This window comes from Oncorhynchus clarkii, chromosome 8, assembly GCF_045791955.1.
Source record: "Oncorhynchus clarkii lewisi isolate Uvic-CL-2024 chromosome 8, UVic_Ocla_1.0, whole genome shotgun sequence".
Taxonomy (NCBI): domain Eukaryota; kingdom Metazoa; phylum Chordata; class Actinopteri; order Salmoniformes; family Salmonidae; genus Oncorhynchus; species Oncorhynchus clarkii.
In genome coordinates this window covers 23,135,374-23,155,469 of record NC_092154.1, presented here as the reverse complement: position 1 = coordinate 23,155,469, position 20,096 = coordinate 23,135,374, and the positions used below count along the sequence as shown (strand labels likewise).

Sequence of the window (20,096 nt, the reverse complement as noted above, 5' to 3'; positions counted from 1 at the left end):
ACTTTTCCTATCCAAAAGTATCAACATGAACAAAGCTGAATATAATAGTCAGATCAGAAAAGGGACAACGTTGACAAGATCACTGATAACAACATCACATAGATCAATAGCTTCGCAGAGAGGGAGAGGCCCAGCCTGGGCTCACAGTTTGTCTCAAAGGGTCTTGTTCTCATCTTTCCTGCATGGATGAGACAGACAAACGGTGCTGACGGCAGACCTTGGCTGCGACACCTCACCTTCACTAGGCTGACAGTGATGTACCGCTCGGCAGTTGGGCAAGGCACTGATGCCGCAGAGGCCAAGAGCCCAGTGGGGCTCCGGAGGAGGAGTAGGAGAGGGGGAAAAATAAAACAGGAATTCGTCTTCTTGGGGAAGATGAGGCATGAGTCTGAAGCCTCTGGATCTAAACAGAGTGACCCCCTAACTTAACTGAAGCCCATGTGTCACCACAGACAAGAAGTGATGCAGTTGATCCTATGTCAGCCATACAGCCAGGGCCCCCAACTTAATAAACATATGGGGAAATGAGACATGACACAATCAGGGTCGAAGTAGGGAGAAGTAACTTACTCTGTGAAATTGGGTGTTGTCAGGCAGGTGGATGAGGTCACTGGGGAAGGTGGCTCTTATGATGGCTTCTGGGGGGGGGTTAACTCCCCTCATTCTGCCAGATGTATCCACCAGACAGATTACCACCCATATTCTGTGACTCAGTGAATAGAAAACCACAATGGCACTATCCAGAGAAATGGTGAACATTCAGGAAATGGCACTGAAAATAGAATTAAGGACATTTGATTTCCTTTTAGGCACTGCTGTTTCCATTTGCAATATTGTGCATTAATATTATACTATGCAGTATGTCTATAGCTAGGTTTCCATCCAATTGACAACAGATTTTCATGCGAATATTCTAAAATCCGCATAAAAACAATATGCGCATTTTCCCACCAAAGATGTTTCCATCAAATTGTTGTGGATAAAAGACTGTGCAAGATTTAAATTCCCAATACCAAATAAAATTGGTATAATATCATTCCCAATACCAAATAAAAATTCCCAATACCCAAATTCCCAATACCAAATAAAAAATACAAGTTAAAAGGGTGTATGAGTTGATATACAGTATAAAATGACACAAGATTCAAGACTTCTTGCTTTTCAGCAAAAATGATTGTACTGAATTCTTGCCACCAACAAAGTGTTGAATATTTGGGGCATACAACCATCGCAGCTCTGCAGATTTTGTTGCGAGGATACAGAATCAATAGACCATTTGTTCTGGTATTGCCCTCAGGAAGCCTGTTTCTGGTCTCAGTTTCAGGAATGGCTGAAAAAGCAGAACATTAATATAAAATTGACAATAGAAATAGCATTGTTGGGAGATTTGGAGAGACCTGGTCAGTGAATTACTAATATACTAATACTCTTAGTAAAAGTATTTATCTTCAACTCGCAATCTGTGGTTTATATTCGATTAGATAGATTTTAATTGTTTATCAAACATCACAGCATAGTTGAAAGATATATGGCTGGTAGAAATCCGAAGTGGGTGGCCAGCAGAGATAGGTGGGATGGCCTGAGGGAAGCTGAGGGTTAAGATGTGGAACTGGAGACAAGTGGGAGTGAACTTTCTGGGCGGTGAGATAGAATAACGGTCAAAGATAAAAGTCAAAAGTCAAAATAAACCAAACAAAAAGAAGTTTAACTGACACTGAAAATGAACGATGTTACATCCAATGCCTGTTTGCCTGAGGCTGATGCCACGTAAGCGCTTGTACGCGCGTACACATCCATATACACGGACACATACACACATGTAAATAGTGCCACACGTGCACTCAATCGTATTCAGTTGGCCTTGCTGATTAGATTATAACATTATTATGTTGTCCTTCAGGTCCTTTTTTTGCATTGTTGTTTTCTGTTTTCTTTTGATTTTCTCTTTTTGTTGGTTGTTGGCGCATTAGGTGGGTGGTGGTTGTGGTTGGGTTTGAAGGGGGACCGTGGCTTAGGGGGGGATGGGATGGCGAGGGGTCTTGGATGGTTGAGGGCCAGCTCTCGAGGGGAACTGTGGGGGGGGATCTTGGATAGTTGGTGACCTGGCGGTTGGGAGCTTGGGGCCGGTGGCCGAGAGGTTGCTGGTTCCGGTCCCAGTTTCTAATGGGTGGAGGATCTGTCCTTGTTGCCCTTGGGTGGGGCACTTGACCCTGTTTGCTCCTGTGGGTTGCTCTGAATGGGAGTGTCACACTGGTAACAATGATTCGGGAGACAGGCGCAGGAATGCGTAATAGTTTTTTTTATTATGCCCCAAGTTAAGGCGTGCCGTGTAAGAAATACACACGCTCACAATGATTAACACACTGGACGAGACCCCTAATCATCTGCGCAATCCACAAGGGCAAAAAATCCCAAAACATACAGCACAGGTACTCACACGCACCAACGGACATAGAACAATAATGGACGGCCCAATGGAAACCAAAGGGCGCATACATACAAATACTAATCAGTGGGAATAGGGGACAGGTGTGCGTGATGAAAGTTCCGGAGAGATCCTTGACAGGGAGTGTCTGCTGGATGACTGAATGTAATGTAATGTTGAGCGGCTTCACTGCAGGTAGATTGTATGTTTTTAAAATTCAATAAAAAAAAGTAAATGGGTTTCCATTTTCAACTCTACTGATGGTTTTCTCACAAAATTATTTGCATTATATAGCGAGTATGCCCACTCTGGTATTGGCACATGCTCTCGAGACAACAGCTGGCAGATACAATGCGGGTATTACCTACATGAAGAGGTTATTATGGACAAAAGAGTTAGATTATTTTATTGGTCAAACGGCAGTCAAGCATCGATGATCATGTCACCAGAATAAAACCATCTATATTTATTGAAAGGAGCATCAAGCTCATAACCTTGTGAAGTTCATCATAACTTATTTAATCTGTAGCCTAATAAACCGCATGAGTCGTAGTGGGAGGACCACACAACATGTTATCTCATGACTCCAATATGATGGTTATTATATAGATATTTGCACATAAAAGCAGTTCCACCAACATTTCTTGCATTGTTAGTATTACCAACACAAAATGATCCCACCTTGTCTAACGTATTTCATTTTGTCAACATTTTAAAAGTTTACCGACACATTTTCTGTTTCCATAAAGACTGTCATTACATTTTTTTTAAATTCCTGGATCCATCTCGCTTCCTCTCTGTGTTCCTAGGTATTATCACTACCTGTACACTCACTACTTGCCAACCAGCCTTCTCACCATGGTGGACCAGATGGCCAACTGTGAGGACATCCTCATGAACTTCCTGGTTTCTGCTGTCACTAAGCTCCCACCTATTAAAGTCACCCAGAAGAAGCAGTACAAGGAAACCATGATGCAGCAGGTACAGTATGTTTCTTTGGTAACTGTATGTGTGTGTGGTGCCGTCCGTCAAACCATGTTTGCCCAGCATATATCATTCACCAACAGCCACTTTCAATGGAAGCCACAAGCTCATATCCGGTATCCAGTGCTTGGGACAGGGCCCTTTCTCAAGTTGTCTGAAATGGGCCTATAATTGCAGCCATGAGAGGGGAGGGACTGCAGGATTGCAGATCGGTTCACTCAGGAGCATCCAGAGAGAGGTGGAGGAGGAGGGAGGAGGTTGTAGCATGCTGACAGTCTCCCTCTGTGATTCCCCGTTTCGGTGTGCGTGTGTGGGCTGGGCCGGGGCCGGCCCACGGCAGGTCTGATTGATGGCCCAGCTTCCGGCAGCACGATGACTCGGCACTATCGGCCATATGATCGTCTTAATTGTGTAGGCAGCAGCGTACCAGTGCTGGATTTACTCCCATCTCTTTCCATACATAGTATCTTCAGGCCCTTTCCCTTTCCAGGACAATTGTTCCACTGCAGTCAGGGCTGTAAGATGTGTTGCCCTGCACAATATCACACAGGAAAGTGGGGAAGTTTGTTGGGAACATGGGGAAGTTTGGTGGAGATTATGGAGATTTTGGCCAACACTTTATCAGTTGAATGGGAGTTAAAAGGCAGAAAAATACAACCTTTCTTAGATGTAGTTTGTTTTGTGTGTATGTATAGAGTAGATATGAGCTGCTTCAGGCAACACAGCTCTAATGTACCATCCTCCTCCCAATATATGTTTCTGCTTTTACACTGAAGCAGTCAGTGAGTCTTATGGTTGGCGTGCTGAACTGACATATTTCCTCTGTCTGTACACAGGGTTCTAAGACGTCCCGGTGGGCCGATCCGGACCACTTTTCCCAGAGACAGACCTGTATGAACTCATTCAGCGGCTGGTTTGGGTTCATGCCTCTGCTGCACTCCCAGATGAGACTGGACCCTGTGCTTTTCAAGGACCAGGTCTCCATCCTGAGGAAGAAGTACAGGGACATTGAGAGGCTGTGAACCCCCCCCCCACACACACACACACACACACACACACACACACACACACACACACACACACACACACACACACACACACACACACACACACACAGAGAAGAGACTTGAGTGGTGTGGGTTTGGGACAAATCTCCCTCCCATATGCAAGTGAAAAGAACTGCCTTTTTGTAACCAGCCTGTTCAGTCAGTCAGATTGTCCGAACGATACGTGAAATCTCTACAGAGTAATTTATTATGAAATATGCAACACCAGGACCGTTCTCCAGAGGTGATGGTCTTGGCTATTGAAGATGATTCAGAACTCTGGTTGGTTCAGCTCTCTCCATGTCAGTGAGTTGGACTGTGTCGATGTTGTCGTCATTGTTGTCAAAAGAGGAATATTGCAACTTTTCACACGCTTCAACTCCAGACTGATTGTCGTTGTCACGTCCTTCCTCTGACAGAGCAGACCAGGAAGTGAGGTCACAAACGCCTGTACAATGTGTACTCCAGTTTGGTTTCAGATCTTTTCTGTGGCAGTGTGTCTTATACAGAAATTAACTCAGTGCATTGTGTCTTTCCTCCATGAGATCTATAAAGTTTATATCTCTTACATTGTATCTGTTGCTTTCCATTATTCATTTCTGGGGCTTATTGGACTTTCATTTTGGAATTGTTTTATTTTTGGTTGCTTCTTTCTCCTATAAGATTTAAATTGCCAAAAAAACAACTCTTATAAAAGATGCTAAAATCTATACTGCCTATTGTTGTAATTCTCTGTGTTTCATAGATGATGGTGGTAGACAATGTGGTCAGAGGGAATAACTAACTACCATGTTATTTTGTCTTGGTGAAATATGCAAAACCTGATGAACTTTTTCCATCAAAGACCACCTCAGGACACCCTTCTGAATCTTCACATCTGCTTGTATGTCTCCTCCAGGCTGTCTGTCTAAATGCTGGAGACATACCACTCACTGTGACCCTGCCTGGCTATAAACAAGAGGTGGGTTTCTGCATCCACTTATGGATTTAGTAAGTAGGTGTACGTACTGTGTAGCCATGGGGGTAGGCGTGGTGATGCTACAGACAGGCGTCTTTGATTTCTATTCCAGGTCTGAAGCCTCTTTCATGTCCCTCCAGAGAGCCAACCCAATGTACACGCACCGTTCAGCTGGTTCTGAGAGGACACCAGCCTCTGCATGGCGCTCCCTGTACATCCCCCGTCTCCCTCTCCCAACCAATAATCATGTTTACTTCCTTACGGTTCTACAATAATACCTCTGAGCATCAGACACCTCGGGTATGGTCAAAGTCGCAAGGCCTTTCACTGGATTAATAGAATGTTTATAAATGCTACGCTGTACATGGGTCAATGTTGTTCATGAACATGAGCTTACCTTTGCAACTACTTTCTTATGGTGAGTGGGTATCGGGTATGCTAAGCAGCTAATATCTCTATCTATGTGTGTGTGATGGATTTTCATAAATGAGGTGTCACACTAGACACCATGTGCTCTGGACACCGTGTGCTCTAGACACCATGTGCTCTGCCCAGCACAAACAACCAGTGATTTAATGAGGAGCCTAATGGAAGGCAGGCAAGAGTTTTTGTTTCAGTTTCGCCGAGGGGATATCTTGCTTGCCCTCTCACTTCTCACAATGATGTATGATAATGACAGTGCTCCCCCAGAACTCATTCAATACAGCATCTGAGGGACCTGCCTCAAATGGGACGCAGTCAAGGCTATTTTACACCGAGTGGAGGCTATTCTGAATATTAATTAATAGATGTTTTTATTTCTATCACCCCCAGTAGGGAGGGTTAGAACATTTGCTTGTCTTTTTTAAAGCATCTACTCTCTTCGCCTGCTCCGTTCAGAAGTAACACCGGAGAGTTGCAGAGCGAGAGGAGAGAAGAGGAGGTGTAGGAGGGAGGCTGATGCATACTCCCAAGTCATTCGACCCGTACTGCCTGGGGGAATAGGAATGAGGACACAGAATGAGTCTGCCATTGATCCACATTGATCCCAACGGAGAGCCAGCCTTTATTTGTTTTCAGAGGAAGAGCAGGGGTAATGTCTCTGTTGAGGAGACACATTTAGCAGGTTCAACTATCATGCAGCCTGCTTTCCAACAGTGTTTATTAGATTCCCATTTCCAATGTATTACAGTTCCGGTCGAGGTGGTTTAGTGTGTGTCACGACATACAAGAACAGCATTAGAGGCGCATTTACAACTCCACACTCTTATTCAATATCTCTGAACTTGTCTGCCCTGCAAAGCAGTTGATACAGAATGAATACAAATGTGACTGCTTACTTCTAATTCAGGTGTTAGTGCAAGATTACTGGTGTCACGCACACTCAGGTGATATACATTCGCATTCTACTGCCTTGATATTGAAATAGTATACGGTGTGCATATATTATTGTTTTAGCACAATTTGCCAGTCGAACACCATGTATACAATTTGTTTGTTACTTTATTGAGTAAAAGTAGCGTGACATTTCCTGTCAGGTGTCTGCTATCTTCAGAGGTGTAGCTACCCTTCACCGGTCTCCCCAAAGTTGATGTACAGCTGTTATCTCCAGCCTGGCTGTATGTGAGGTCAGGGAGCTTCAAATACCACCAGGCTTGGAGCAGAGGAGTTGTCAGGAGGGGGGGAAAAAGCCAATAACTGTAGACATCAAGACAGCCCATCTCAGGGCGGCGTGGCAGCAAAGCCCTCTGTGACATATCTGCTCAGCGCATGCCACAGCGGAGCACCCAGACATCAAAAATGAAGTCCCAAATCTCTGCACATCAAATGAGAGTACAAGCAGACATCAGCTGACACCCCCCCCCGCCCCCAGTCTGAGCCCTAGATGTGTTCGGCACACTTTATGGGCCCTGAGAAACCCTCTCCAGTGCCCCCATTACTATCACAGATGGGGTTTTATCAAGTTGTGTGACTGGAGACTTGTGTGAAACAAAAGCTTTTCTCTCTGTGATGGTACAAGCTCCCGTTGAGGATGGCTGAGCCATGAAGCATTTCTCCAGAAAGTATTGTATCATCATAGCTATTCAGTAGAGGCTGCTGAGGGGAGTCAGGCTCATAATAATGGCTGGAAACCATGTGTTTGATACCATGTGTTTGATCAGCCACAGAGTCAAGTAAACACTTACCTGGCATATCGGAAAATAACAGTAAGTGTTGTCTTTCTCTCGCTGTCTCTCTGTGACTCTGTCTCTTCTCTCTGTATTCCTCAGTTCTGCTGTCTTTTTCTCATTCGCTCTCTTTTTCTCTTCATATAAAGCTCTCCTCTTTTTCTCTCTGTTTTACACACACAAATCCATAGACCATCCAGGAGGTGAGAGAGGAGAGGCCATGGAGATAGGGGTGAGTGGCATAGTTATTGAGTACAGTCTGAGAGTCTGTGTGTTCCCGTAGCACTGGTGTCAGACACAGAGCACAGTCATGACTCTGGCCATCTAGTACAGCTACAATAGAGAAATGAGAGAATGCTGGTGATCAATCCATCTACCTGTCTATCAATTTTTCTACCAATTTGTCAATAGGCTGGCTGGCTGTTTGTCTTGCCTCAACCTTCCAAACTGTCCATCTTTCCTTGCATGCTGATTATAATTTCTGAAACTGTCAATATTCATCCTGATTGAAATGGTGCTCTGCTTGTGCACCACCACTGCAAACTGCATAAATAATATCTGAAAAACGTCTGAGATTATAATAATTCAATTTTCTTAAAACTGTTTTGTGAAACGTAAACAGATTTCATGGCCATGAGTCAAATTGATTGTTTTCTGTCCCTCACTGGAGACTATGAGAGGGGCTCACCAAATTGCTGTGGAAACTGGGGAAGACCATGGTAATCCACACAGCCCAAATTGAGTTATAATTGCAAGTAGGGCACAAAATACTTCTTCCACCTTCTTCCATATTAGTTATGGTAAGTTTGAAGCTGATTCTGTAGCAGGGGGAGATGGGATATGGCTCCTCTTCTGTAATTGTGTTATAAAAAGCCATTAGACCTCGGTTTCTTCTTATTGGAGTCCCACAATATTGCTCATCATGGCCCGTCTCTTTACATTTGTCAGATTGGGGACTGCAAGGTTTGCTGTTCTGTAATGGACATCAGGGATGGGGAGGCCACCAGCCTAATTCCACTTACTGGTATAGCCCTGTGGGAGGCTCACAGGCTGCAGCAGACCGGCTCCGCCCGTAGCCAAAAGAAACATCACCATCCAGCAAAGCCTAGACAGATTTGCCTCGGGTTGATTGTGACTGAGGCTGAGATTTCTATTACCTCAAAGCGCTTTTTCCTCACCAGTGGGTGGTCAACATCATCACTTTGTGGATTTGAGAGTACATATCACAGAGATGCCTCTGTGAGAGATCCTACACGTAATGACTTTACCAGGAGCGTATTATGACAGAGAGCGAGTGAGAGAGTGCTGATGTGGCGATAGCCTGTCAGAGCCTGGCCTATGCTGTGTCTTAAGTCTATTCCTCTGATATTTCTGTCCAGGGTGCAGTGTTTTGTCAGCTATTCTTCCTGGTGATACGGTATGTGGATGGCTGCCTCCGATGCACCTTATCATGTTTGGGATAGGGGGCAGCATTTTCACTTTTGGATGAATAGCGTGCCCAGAGTGAACTGCCTCCTACTCAGTCCCAGATGCTAATATATACATATTATTATTAGTATTGGATAGAAAACACTCTGAAGTTTCTAAAACTGTTTGAATGATGTCTGTGATTATAACAGAACTCATATGGCAGGCGAAAACCTGAGAAAAAAATCCAAACAGGAAATGGGAAATCTGAGGTTTGTAGTTTTTGAACTCACCCCTATCGAATACACAGTGGGATATGGGTTATTTTGCACTTCCTACGGCTTCCACTAGATGTTAACAGTCTTTAGAACGTTGTTTCAGGCTGCTCATGTGAAGTGTGGCCAGATGGGAGCTGTTTGACTAAGGGGTCTGCCTACAGGCTCGTTCTCAGTCACGCGCTTTCACTTGAGAGGTAGCTCTCGTTCCATTTATTTTCTACAGACAATGGAATTCTCCGGTTGGAACATTATTGATCTTTTATGATAAAAACATCCTAAAGATTGAGTCTATACTTAGTTTGACAAGTTTCTTTGACCTGTAATATAACTTTTTGAACGTTTAGTCCGAATGGACCAGATTGCGCTTTTGAATTTGTTTACCAACTGCCCTAACAAAAGAAGCTATTGGACATAAATGGACATAAATGATGGACATTATTGAACAAAACAAGCATTTCTTGTGGAACTGCGATTCCTGGGAGTGCATTCTGATGAAGATCATCAAAGGTAAGTGAATATTTATAATGCTATTTATGAATAATGTTGACTACCCAACATGGCGGATATTTCTCTGGCTGGTTTGAGCTCTGAGCGCCGTTCTCAGATTATGCTTTTTCCGTAAAGTGTTTTTGAAATCTGACACAGTGGTTGCATTAAGGATAAGTGTATCTAAAGTTCCATGAATAATAGTTGTATTTTAATCAACATTTATTATGAGTATTTCTGTGAATTCATGTGTCTCTCTGCAATATCACTAGATGTTTTGGTACTACTGAACGTAACACGCCAATGTAAAATAAGATTTTTGGATATAAATATGAACTTTACCGAACAAAACATACATGTATTGTGTAACATGAAGTCCTATGAGTGTCATCTGATGAAGATCATCAGAGGTTAGTGATTAATTGTATCTCTATTTGTGTTTTTTGTGACTCCTTTCTTTGGCTGGTAAAATGGCTGGGTTGTTCTGTGAGTTGGTGGTGACCTAACATAATCATTTGTGAAGCTTTCGCTGTAAAGCATTTTTGAACCCCAGTCCTAGACAGGCTAAATTCTGTTGTGGCTTGATATGAGTAAACTGGGTGTAGCCAAGGTCTGACATGCCAAAATGGTGATTCATAGGAGAGAATTACTTAAAGTTACCATTTTCCATCACCAGGTCCCTTAATCACATAACAAAGCCCTCTACTGGCTAGCAGTTCCCTGGGACACTGAATCAAATCTACCTGCTGGGGCTCACAATTTTCAGTGAAAATCAGCCTTTAACTACAAGATTTATACTACAGTACTAAATTGTTAAAAATAAAAAAATCCTGGAAATTTGAAAATAAGGTTGAATCTGGCCTCTGGGTTTTCTTTAACCTGAGTCTCAATACAATAACATGAAGCTATAATACTGGAATTTTATGTTTCATATTCAGCTGATTCCTCCTGTAAACAAACTGAATTCTCTATCCCGATGCTTATGGAAAGCATTGTCTGTGATTAATTAAGCAATAAGGCCCGGCTGGGTGTGGTATATGGCCAATATACAACGGCTAAGGGCTGGTCTTACACACAACGCACTGCGGAGTGCCTGGATACAGCTCTTAGCCATGGTGTATTGGCCATATACCACAAACCTTTGAGGTGCCTTATTGCTTTTATAAACTAGTTACCAACGTAATTAGAGCAACAAAAAAAATACTGTATACCACTGCTCTCAGCAAATCAGCATTCAGGGCTCGAAGGGAGCGCATTTCCACTGCTCCGGTGTCCAATGGCGGCGAGCTTTACACCACTCAGGCCGACACTTGGCATTTCGCATGGTGATCTTAGGCTTGTGTGTGGTTGTTTGGCCATGGAAACCCATTTCATGAAGCTCGTGACGAACAGTTATTGTGCTGACGTTGCTTCCAGAGGCAATTTAGACCTCGGTAGTGAGTGTTGCAACCGAGGACCGTTTATTTTTATGCGCTATGCGCTTCAGCACTTGGCGTTCGCTTTCTGTGAGCTTGTGTGGCCTCCCACTTCTCGACTGAGCTGTTGCTGCTCCTAGATGTTTCCACTTCACAATAACAGCACTTACTGTTGACCGGGGCAGCTCTAGCAAGGCAGAAATTTGACAAACTGACTTGTTGGAAAGGTGGCATCCTATGACGGTGCCACGTTGAAAGTCACTGAGCTCTTCAGCAAGGCCATTCTACTGCCAATGTTTGTCTATGGAGATAGCATGGCTTTGTGCTCGATTTTATACAACTGTCAGCAATGGGTGTGGCTGAAAAAGCCGAATCCACTCATTTGAAGGGGTATCCAAATACTTTTGCATATATAATGTATCTAGTAAACTTGCTAGCTTCTTCAGTGGATGTTGAACACATTTCTACCTGGCAAATGAAAACATTTCTAGCGGCAAATTTGTTAAATTATAGCCATGGTATAAAACGAATAATCAATTCAGGGCTCTATGCGTTCTCTGGAAAATAATGCAACTCTGTGGAAGGTTAGTTCCACTCTGCTAGCACGTCGTGGAACACACCTTCTACGTCGTTCCTTTATTTTCCATACAACGCATATCCCCCTCGTTGAATATCCCTTACATATTGAGGGTTCAGTCTCAACAAAATGGGTACAACAAACAAACACACAGATTCATACATTTCCCTTCTCCCCTCCGGCCTGCTACTGCCACAGACTACTCAGATGCAGTCCTCGGTCACTGGGTGAGCTAAGCTATTCGGCTAAGGTAAGGACAACCAGAAGCCTGCCTACCTCCTCGCTCAGTCTCACTGAAATGAAACCAAGTATTCATTACAGAGCAACTGACCATGGGCTTTGTGGCAGCCTTCCTGTTATTCCCCCCAGGGCTAAGTTGATGAAAATTAGATTTGCAAAGGAAATAGAATTCTTATATACAAAAAAAGAAATAAACAACCTGGAATGTGTGTGTGCGAGTGTGTCAACAGGGAGGAAGTGGGAGTGAAATGATCTAAAGATTGTAATTGTTTTGCCTCTTAGTGAAGTGTGATTGTGGTAAATGAAAAAGAGACCACAGAATTACCTCTCCACACTAATAGCTGCATGTATGACTGGTGTTTCCAGTCAGTGCTTTGAATGGCAACGTGACATTTATTTTGTTAGAGCACACAGATACCACACTAACATTTCCATTAAGAGCATGAAAAATAACAATCTATTTTGAATTCCCATCAAAGGAGGCTGGTTGGAGGAGCTATTCATGGGGTTCACTTCCGTCACTCACCTGTCGTTCCCATTGGTATCAACGTTCTACAAATGCAGCAGCATACTGATGTCCGACTGATGGTTAAAAGGCGCTGCGTGGTCAAATCGACGTCTGCGTTGGCCGTGCAGCGTTTACGGTGATACGGCCTCTGCAGAAGTCGGCATTCATACTTCTTGTGCTTTGCGGAGCAGTGCAGAGTTGAGTAGAGCTGTTGTGAAGGAAGTTGTCAAGGAAGTAAGTTTGTTTTTATACAGGACCTCCCACCCTCACCTACAGTTCTGTCAACCAATCATGTCAATGCAGAGCTATACAGAGCCCTCCGCATTTTTACAACATTTGGGAGGCGCACGGCGATGCGGTACAGAGTTCAATTTGGCCTTTGTATGCCTCCAGAGGCTCCACAATTGTCTCACACCCTCCATATGGAGCCTCCGACCACATAGTCAGATCAAGCAAAAATGGGCTTCTATGTCTTTCTGAATGTGGGCTAATGACTGTTTAATAAAAACTACACTATAGTGGCCTGGAAATATGATGACATTGCTAAAGTAGACACATAATTAGTAGAGAAGAACATTGGTATCATTATGATGTCGTCAAGTTTACTTTAGAAAGACGGCAATGTTGCCATGAGCTAGCACAGTTTTTCAGAAATAGCTAGCAATGCTAACATTAATCTAGCAAAAATGTCGGTACTCTCCCCTCTATCGTAGTATAGCTAGCTAAAGTTATACTGCAACTAAAGACAATCTGGCAACATTACAATTACAAAAGCTTGTCCTACTAACTATTTGCCTCCTTTTGAAATGTCATCGTATTTCCAAGCCACAGTAATATACTTCAGACGAGATCTTTATCAACACCTATTAAGACTGCATTGAGTAGAATGCCCAGCTGGGCATCAGTCCTAAAACGAATGTTCAAAACAATATTGTGACGAAACGTGCAAACCATGAATAGGAAGACAGCTCATTGTAAACAAATGGAAAGGTATCAAATGCATGGAAATCACATGTTTGACTGTTCCATTTATTCCATTCCATTCATTACAATGAGCCAGTCCTCCTATAGCCCCTCCCACCAGCCTCCTCTGATTCCCATTATCACCTTTGAAGTATTTGGGGCATCTGTCAGGGCGGTCTGTTTTCACTTTTTCTGGATGATTTCCATTCACAAACGCAACACTGTCATTTAGCATATGGTTGAAAATGCTGAGCAGATGGAAACTATAGCTGGATGTTTTGTTTGAAATATCTCAAGGCTTAAAATGCAATATAGACAACTGTCAAAGACATCAAAATCATTCCAAGATCAAAACTATTAATTACATCTAAAATAGACAAGTAATTGCTTCACACCATGAAAAATAAATACCAGAGAGTGATTTACTCCAAATGTAATGGGAAAAGACAGCCATTCCAGCATTAGCATGTCTGCCTTTCATGCTGTCGGATGAGGAAATTCTGTTGCACTACCTGAACCTATGAAGTGGAATTGAGTCACAGACACTGAGTGCATACTTTTATCGCTCTGCTGAAACGCAAGTGGTGGAGAATATTCCAGCACACTCACTCCAGGGACCCCGGCCGGGTTTTTTCTTTTACACATCGCTAAATTCCAGCAAAATCTCTGCTCCCATCTCTCACCCCAGACTATCTTGCCAATTTTCCGCATCTGTAGATCTAACATATTTCATGCGTTTCCTGCCTCCAAGCAGGGTCCCTAGCTGGCTGCCGCCGGTCTTGTGCCTTGTGTCAAAGACGAGTGCATGAGATGCCCTCTGACATTTTCTGCTCTGCAGTGTCCGACATTCTCCGAGTGTTCCTATAATTAGCTCTCCTGTGTTTACCCCCACTTGAGAGAGAAAGAGACTATTACAATTTACCAGGCGAAAGGTCAACAGAGGAGCTCTCTGGACCTCAGAGGGCAAATTAAACCGGAGGGCCAACCTGTAATCTAAATGAGTGATGAGGGATGGAGGCTGTGGAATTAGAACTTCATCACGTCTTGAAGATTCCAACTGGGTTCATATCAGACTGTTTGATGTTCTGATGTTCCTTCCATTCTGTTTCAGCCTGTTCTATCTATATGGTGTACAGCTCTGTCGTCATGTTCCTTAGTCACCTATCTCTTAGCAAACATCATCCAGTCCAATAACATCAGAGAGGGCATGGGCCTCCCATGTGACTGGACTCAAACTAAAGTGAGATGAAAATGGGGGTGATAATTGCTCAGGAGACTAGCACCATTTACATGATGAATGAAGAAGAGGAATTAAAACTGCATTCTGTGTCCATTTATTTATTAACTATAGCAGGACTGTTGCATTTGACGTTCAGGACAAGGTATGAATTTTATATCTTAAATCAAGATGTTAGCATGGGTTTCAAGGAATGTAGATTGTTGTGAGCCTAGCAGTATTTTTCCTGATGTAAATCGTGGACATGTATAACTCTGTTTTATACCAAACTCCTATTCACTTTTCAAACTAGGAGTAGTATAATGCTTTAGGGTCCGAAAATGCCAAACCACTGACTGACCTTATCCATGTATCTGGTTAGGTTGATTCAGTCTCCGCAAATTATCTATACCCTGATTTGTTCCCACTGAATCACATGGGCATTCACCTATTTTGTAGAGTCATTGTTCCATGTCGCTCTCTCACAGGACATTATGAAGGGGCTCAGTCAGTAAGGGAGCCTTTACCTTTTACACACACCCCTCTCCAAAATCACATTGACTCAACTATTTAACAGACTCCCCTGACATAAAGACTATATCTTGACATATTTTCTCATAAACTTGAGAAAATGGTAAAATGGCGCCGAAGAGAAAGGCTGGTTTTACATGCTCCTGACCAATTTTTGCATTGTTTTTTCTTTTTTAAAACTTTTTTTGTATGTTGCTGCTACCGTCTCTTATGACCGAAAATAACATCTTGACATCAGAACAGCGATTGCTCACCACAAACTGGAAGAAACGTTTTCCTTTAACGAGTCAGACGAAGAAATATACTGCTCTCCCGGGAACAGGCACAAATCTCCATCATTTACGTGAAGAAAAGACGGAGGAAAAGAGGGCTCAGATCAGGCTGCCTTCTGAGAATCCGTAGGCGAGCGAGTAAACTCCCACTGCCATCAATTCTACTTGCTAACATGCAATCATTGGAAAATAAAATTGATGACCTACGAACACAATTATCCTACCAACGGAACATTAAGAACTAATATCTTATGTTTCACTGAGTCGTGGCTGAACAACGACATGGATAATATAGAGCTGGTGGGATTTTCCATGGCTCGGCAGACCAGAGATGCTACGTCTGGTAAGATGAGGGGTGGGGGTGTGTGTCTTTTTGTCAATACAAATCAGCCTTCAACACCATAGTGCCCACGAAGCTAAGGACTCTGGGACTAAACACATCCCTCTGCAACTAGATCATGGAGTTCCTGACAGGCGGTCCCCAGGTTGTAAGGGTAGGCAACAACACGTCTGCCACTCTGATCCTCAACACTGGGGCCCCTCAGGGGTGTGTACTTACTTAGTCCCCTCCTGTACTCCCTGTTCACCCACGACTGCATGGCCAAACACGACTCCAAAACTATCATTAAGTTTGCTGACGACACAACAATGTTAGGCCTGATCACCGACAACGATGAGACAGCCTATCGGGAGGAGGTCAGAGAACTGGCAGTGTGGTGCCAGGACAACAACCTCTCCCTCAATGTGAGCAAGACAAAGGAGCTGACGGTGAACTACAGGAAAAGGTGGGCCGAACAGGCCCCCATTAACATCAACGAGGCTGTAGTGAAACGGGTCGAGAGTTTCAAGTTCCTTGGTGTCCACATCACCAATTAACTAAGATGGTCCAAACACACCAAGACAGTCGTGAAGAGGGCACGTCAAAACCTTTTCCCCTCAGGAGACTGAAAAGATTTGGCATGGGTCCCCAGATCCTCAAAAAGTTCTACAGCTGCACCATTGACAGCATCCTAACCGGTTGCATCACTGCCTGGTATGGCAACTGCTCGGCATCTGACCATAAGTCGCTACAGAAGGTAGTGCGTACGGCCCAGTACATCACTGGGGCCAAGCTTCCTTGCCATCCAGGACCTATATAATAGGCAGTGTCAGAGGAAAGCCCATAAAATCGTCAGAGACTCCAGTCACCCAAGTCATATACTGTTTTCTCTACTACCGCACGGCAAGCGGTGCCAGAGCTCCAAGTCTAGAACCAAAAGGCTCCTTAACAGCTTCTAACCCCAAGCCATAAGACTGCTGAACAATTAATCAAATGGCCACCGGACTATAACATTGACCCCCCCCTCCATTTGTTTTGTACACTGCTGCTACTCACTGTTCATTATCTATGCATAGTCACTTCACCCCTACCTACATGTACAAATTACCTCAACTAACCAGTACACCCGCACACTGACTCGGTACCGGTACACCTGTATATTGCCTCGTTATTGTTAAGTTATTGTCTTACTTTTTATTTTATTTGTTTTTTAAATTTTACTTTAGTTTATTTGGTAAATATTTTCTTAACTCTCCTTGAACTGCACTGTTGGTTATGGGCTTGTAAGTAAGCATTTCACAGTAAGGTCTACACTTGTTCTATTCGGCGCATAAAGTTTGACAAATAAAGTTTGATTTGACTTGAAAATGGCTGAATCTAGCTGATAATAATAGTGCCGTCTGGCATCTGTCAACGTCGGGGCGAATAAAATGTGTGCATACAAATAGAGGGAAAGTCTTTTGATATCTTCTTTTTTTTGCCCTCATTTCAATTTTGCTTTTTCTCACCACATCGTCTTTTCTTCAGAGCAGAAGTAAACACAGCAAAAAAAGAAATGTCCTCTCACTGTCAACTGCGTTTATTTTCAGCAAACTTAACATGTGTAAATATTTGTATGAACAACACAAAACTGAACAAGTTCCACAGACATGGGACTAACAGATATTGAATAATGTGTCCCTGAACAAAGAGGGGGTGAAAATCAAAAGTAACAGTCAGTATCTGGTGTGGCCACCAGCTGCATTAAGTACTGCAATGCATCTCCTCATGGACAGCACCAGACTTGCCAGTTCTTGATGTAAGATGTTACCCCACTCTTCCACCAATGCACCTGCAAGTTCCCAGACCTTTCTGGGGGCAATGGCCCTAGCCATCACCCTCCGATCCAACAGGTCCCAGATGTGCTCAATGGGATTGAGATCCGGGTTCTTCGCTGGCCATGGCAGAACACTGACATTCCTGTCTTGCAGGAAATCACGCACAGAACGAGCAGTATGGCTGGTGGCATTGTCATGCTGCAGTGTCATGTCAGGATGATCCTGCAGGAAGGGTACCACATGAGGGAGGAGGATGTCTTCTCTGTAACACACAGCGTTGAGATTGTCTGCAATGACAACAAGCTCAGTCTGATGATGCTGTGACACACCGCTCCAGACCATGACGGACCCTCCACCTCCAAATCGATCTCGCTCCAGAGTACAGGCCTCGGTGTAATGCTCATTCCTTTGACAATACACTCGAATCTGACCATCACCTCTGGTGAGACAGAACTGCGACTCTTAAGTGAAGAGCACTTTTTGTCAGTCCTGTCTGGTCCAGCGACGGTGGGTTTGTGCCCATAGGCAACGTTGTTGCCTGTGATGTCTGGTGAGGACCTGCCTTACAACAGGCCTACAAGCCCTCAGTCCAGCCTCTCTCAGCCTATTGTGGACAGTCTGAGCACTGATGGAGGGATTGTGCGTTCCTGGTGTAACTCAGGCAGTTGTTGTTGCCATCCTGTACCTGTCCCACAGGTGTGATGTTCGGATGTACCGATCCTGTGCAGGTGTTGTTACACGTGGTCTGCCACTGCGAGGACAATCAGCTGTCCTTCCTGTCTCCCTATAGCATTGTCTTAGGCGTCTCACAGTACGGACATTGCAATTTATTGCCCTGGCCACATCTGCAGTCCTCATGCCTCCTTGCAGCATACCTAAGGTACATTCACACAGATGAGCAGAGACACTGGGCATCTTTCTTTTGGTGTTTTTCAGAGTCAGTAGAAAGGCCTCTTTAGTGTCCTAAGTTTTCATAACTGTGACCTTAATTGCCTACCGTCTGTAAGCTGTAAGTGTCTTAACGACCGTTCCACAGGTGCATGTTCATGGTTCATTGAACAAGCATGGGAAACAGTGTTTAAACCCTGTGAAGTTATTTTGATTTTTATGAATTATCTTTGAAAGACAAGGCCCTGAAAAAGGGACGTTTCTTTTTTTGCTGAGTTTAGTTACCTGGTGGGAGACAGAAAGAGAGAGAAATTACAGGGCAGTCGGAGAGGTGCAGTTCATCTGGGGTGGAATACCTCTAGAAAAAGTACATTGGTTGTGCAGTTGACCACGGTAGATGAGCAAACAGAGGTTTTATTAAACCAGAAATGAAATAAAAGTGCATGTATCCACCCAAGGCCAGAAGTATTATTTCCATCCTAGACTCTGTCTGATGTCCTGCCATGTTGGAGTCATGCTTGGATGAGGAATGAGGAGGCTACAATTAGAAAGACCACTAGACTTTTTCCCACACGTGGCAGCTAAGTAACTATTAACGGTTTTCCTACAAATACAGAGCTGTCATCGTCTGTATCAGTTCTGTCATCCAAGGATGGTTCCATTTCCAGTCAAACATTGCATATTTCATGTGTATGCACAAAACACCTGGATTTATTAGCCTGAATTCTGCTTGCTCATAGCCTCTATCCCTGGGAGCATGCTATGTCCACACCTGGTGGAGTCTACGTGATTTCTGTGTGGCTCAGTTGGTAGAGCATGGCACTTGCAACACCAGGGTTGTGGGTTTGATTCCCACGGGGGACCAGTACAAACAAATATGAAAATGTATGCACTCTAATGTAAGTCATGTTGGATAATGATGTAAATGTAAAACCTAGTGTCATCAGATGGTTAGATCATCTGGGACAGTCCTCCCTGAAATGAACAGATGATTTAGTCAACCAGGATTACAGTGAGTAACCTAAAGTTATTAGGTTGACGCCAAGGTCAGTCTCCTATGTACAGTATTCTACTGAATGACATTATAGGTGCTGTTGCCTATCTGAATGTAGCAGAATTTCCTTATAACCACATAGGTTCAGTAAATGCAATAATGGTGTTAAACCTAATAGAGGATAAAACTTCAGCCAATAACCAAGAGGTAAGATTATTGAAATCCATTGGTCTTTGGCTAACGGGTATTGCTTTTAGGGTAGAAATAACACTGACACCTCCATGGTTGGTTGTAACAATGGGGACTGATGTTTCAGACATGTACATACAATGGTACATTTAAACTCATTCACCACCTCTTAAGTGATGAGATATATATCCCCATCAACCCTCCAGCTACAATAGCTTTTACATTAGCAACACCTTTTAGATCCATTATACTCAAGATCAGGCCTTGAGGTTAATTAGAAATTTTAGCAACAGAACATAGAATATCTGACATGCTGGTTTGACTACAGCAGCCCGCTGAGGAGAGGAAGCAATAGGATATTAATCAGTATTCAAATTGAAAGAATCATGTTGTCATCACAGGGCAATTTGTGTGGAGATTCTATCTGATACTATTA

General features: G+C 43.5%; 1 protein-coding gene across 2 annotated transcripts in view; it reads left to right on the top strand.

The window, feature by feature from the left end:
• The window catches only part of LOC139415589 (exostosin-1-like), a 276,125-nt gene extending 270,960 nt beyond the window's left edge, over window positions 1-5,165 (top strand). For both annotated transcript variants that reach the window (XM_071163700.1, XM_071163701.1), the window contains exons 11-12: window positions 3,235-3,406; window positions 4,246-5,165. In XM_071163700.1, the coding sequence (XP_071019801.1) occupies window positions 3,235-3,406; window positions 4,246-4,431 (358 nt within the window). In that variant the 3' untranslated portion in view covers window positions 4,432-5,165. The remainder of the gene's footprint in view (window positions 1-3,234; window positions 3,407-4,245) is intronic.
• Window positions 5,166-20,096: the final 14,931 nt, after the last annotated feature.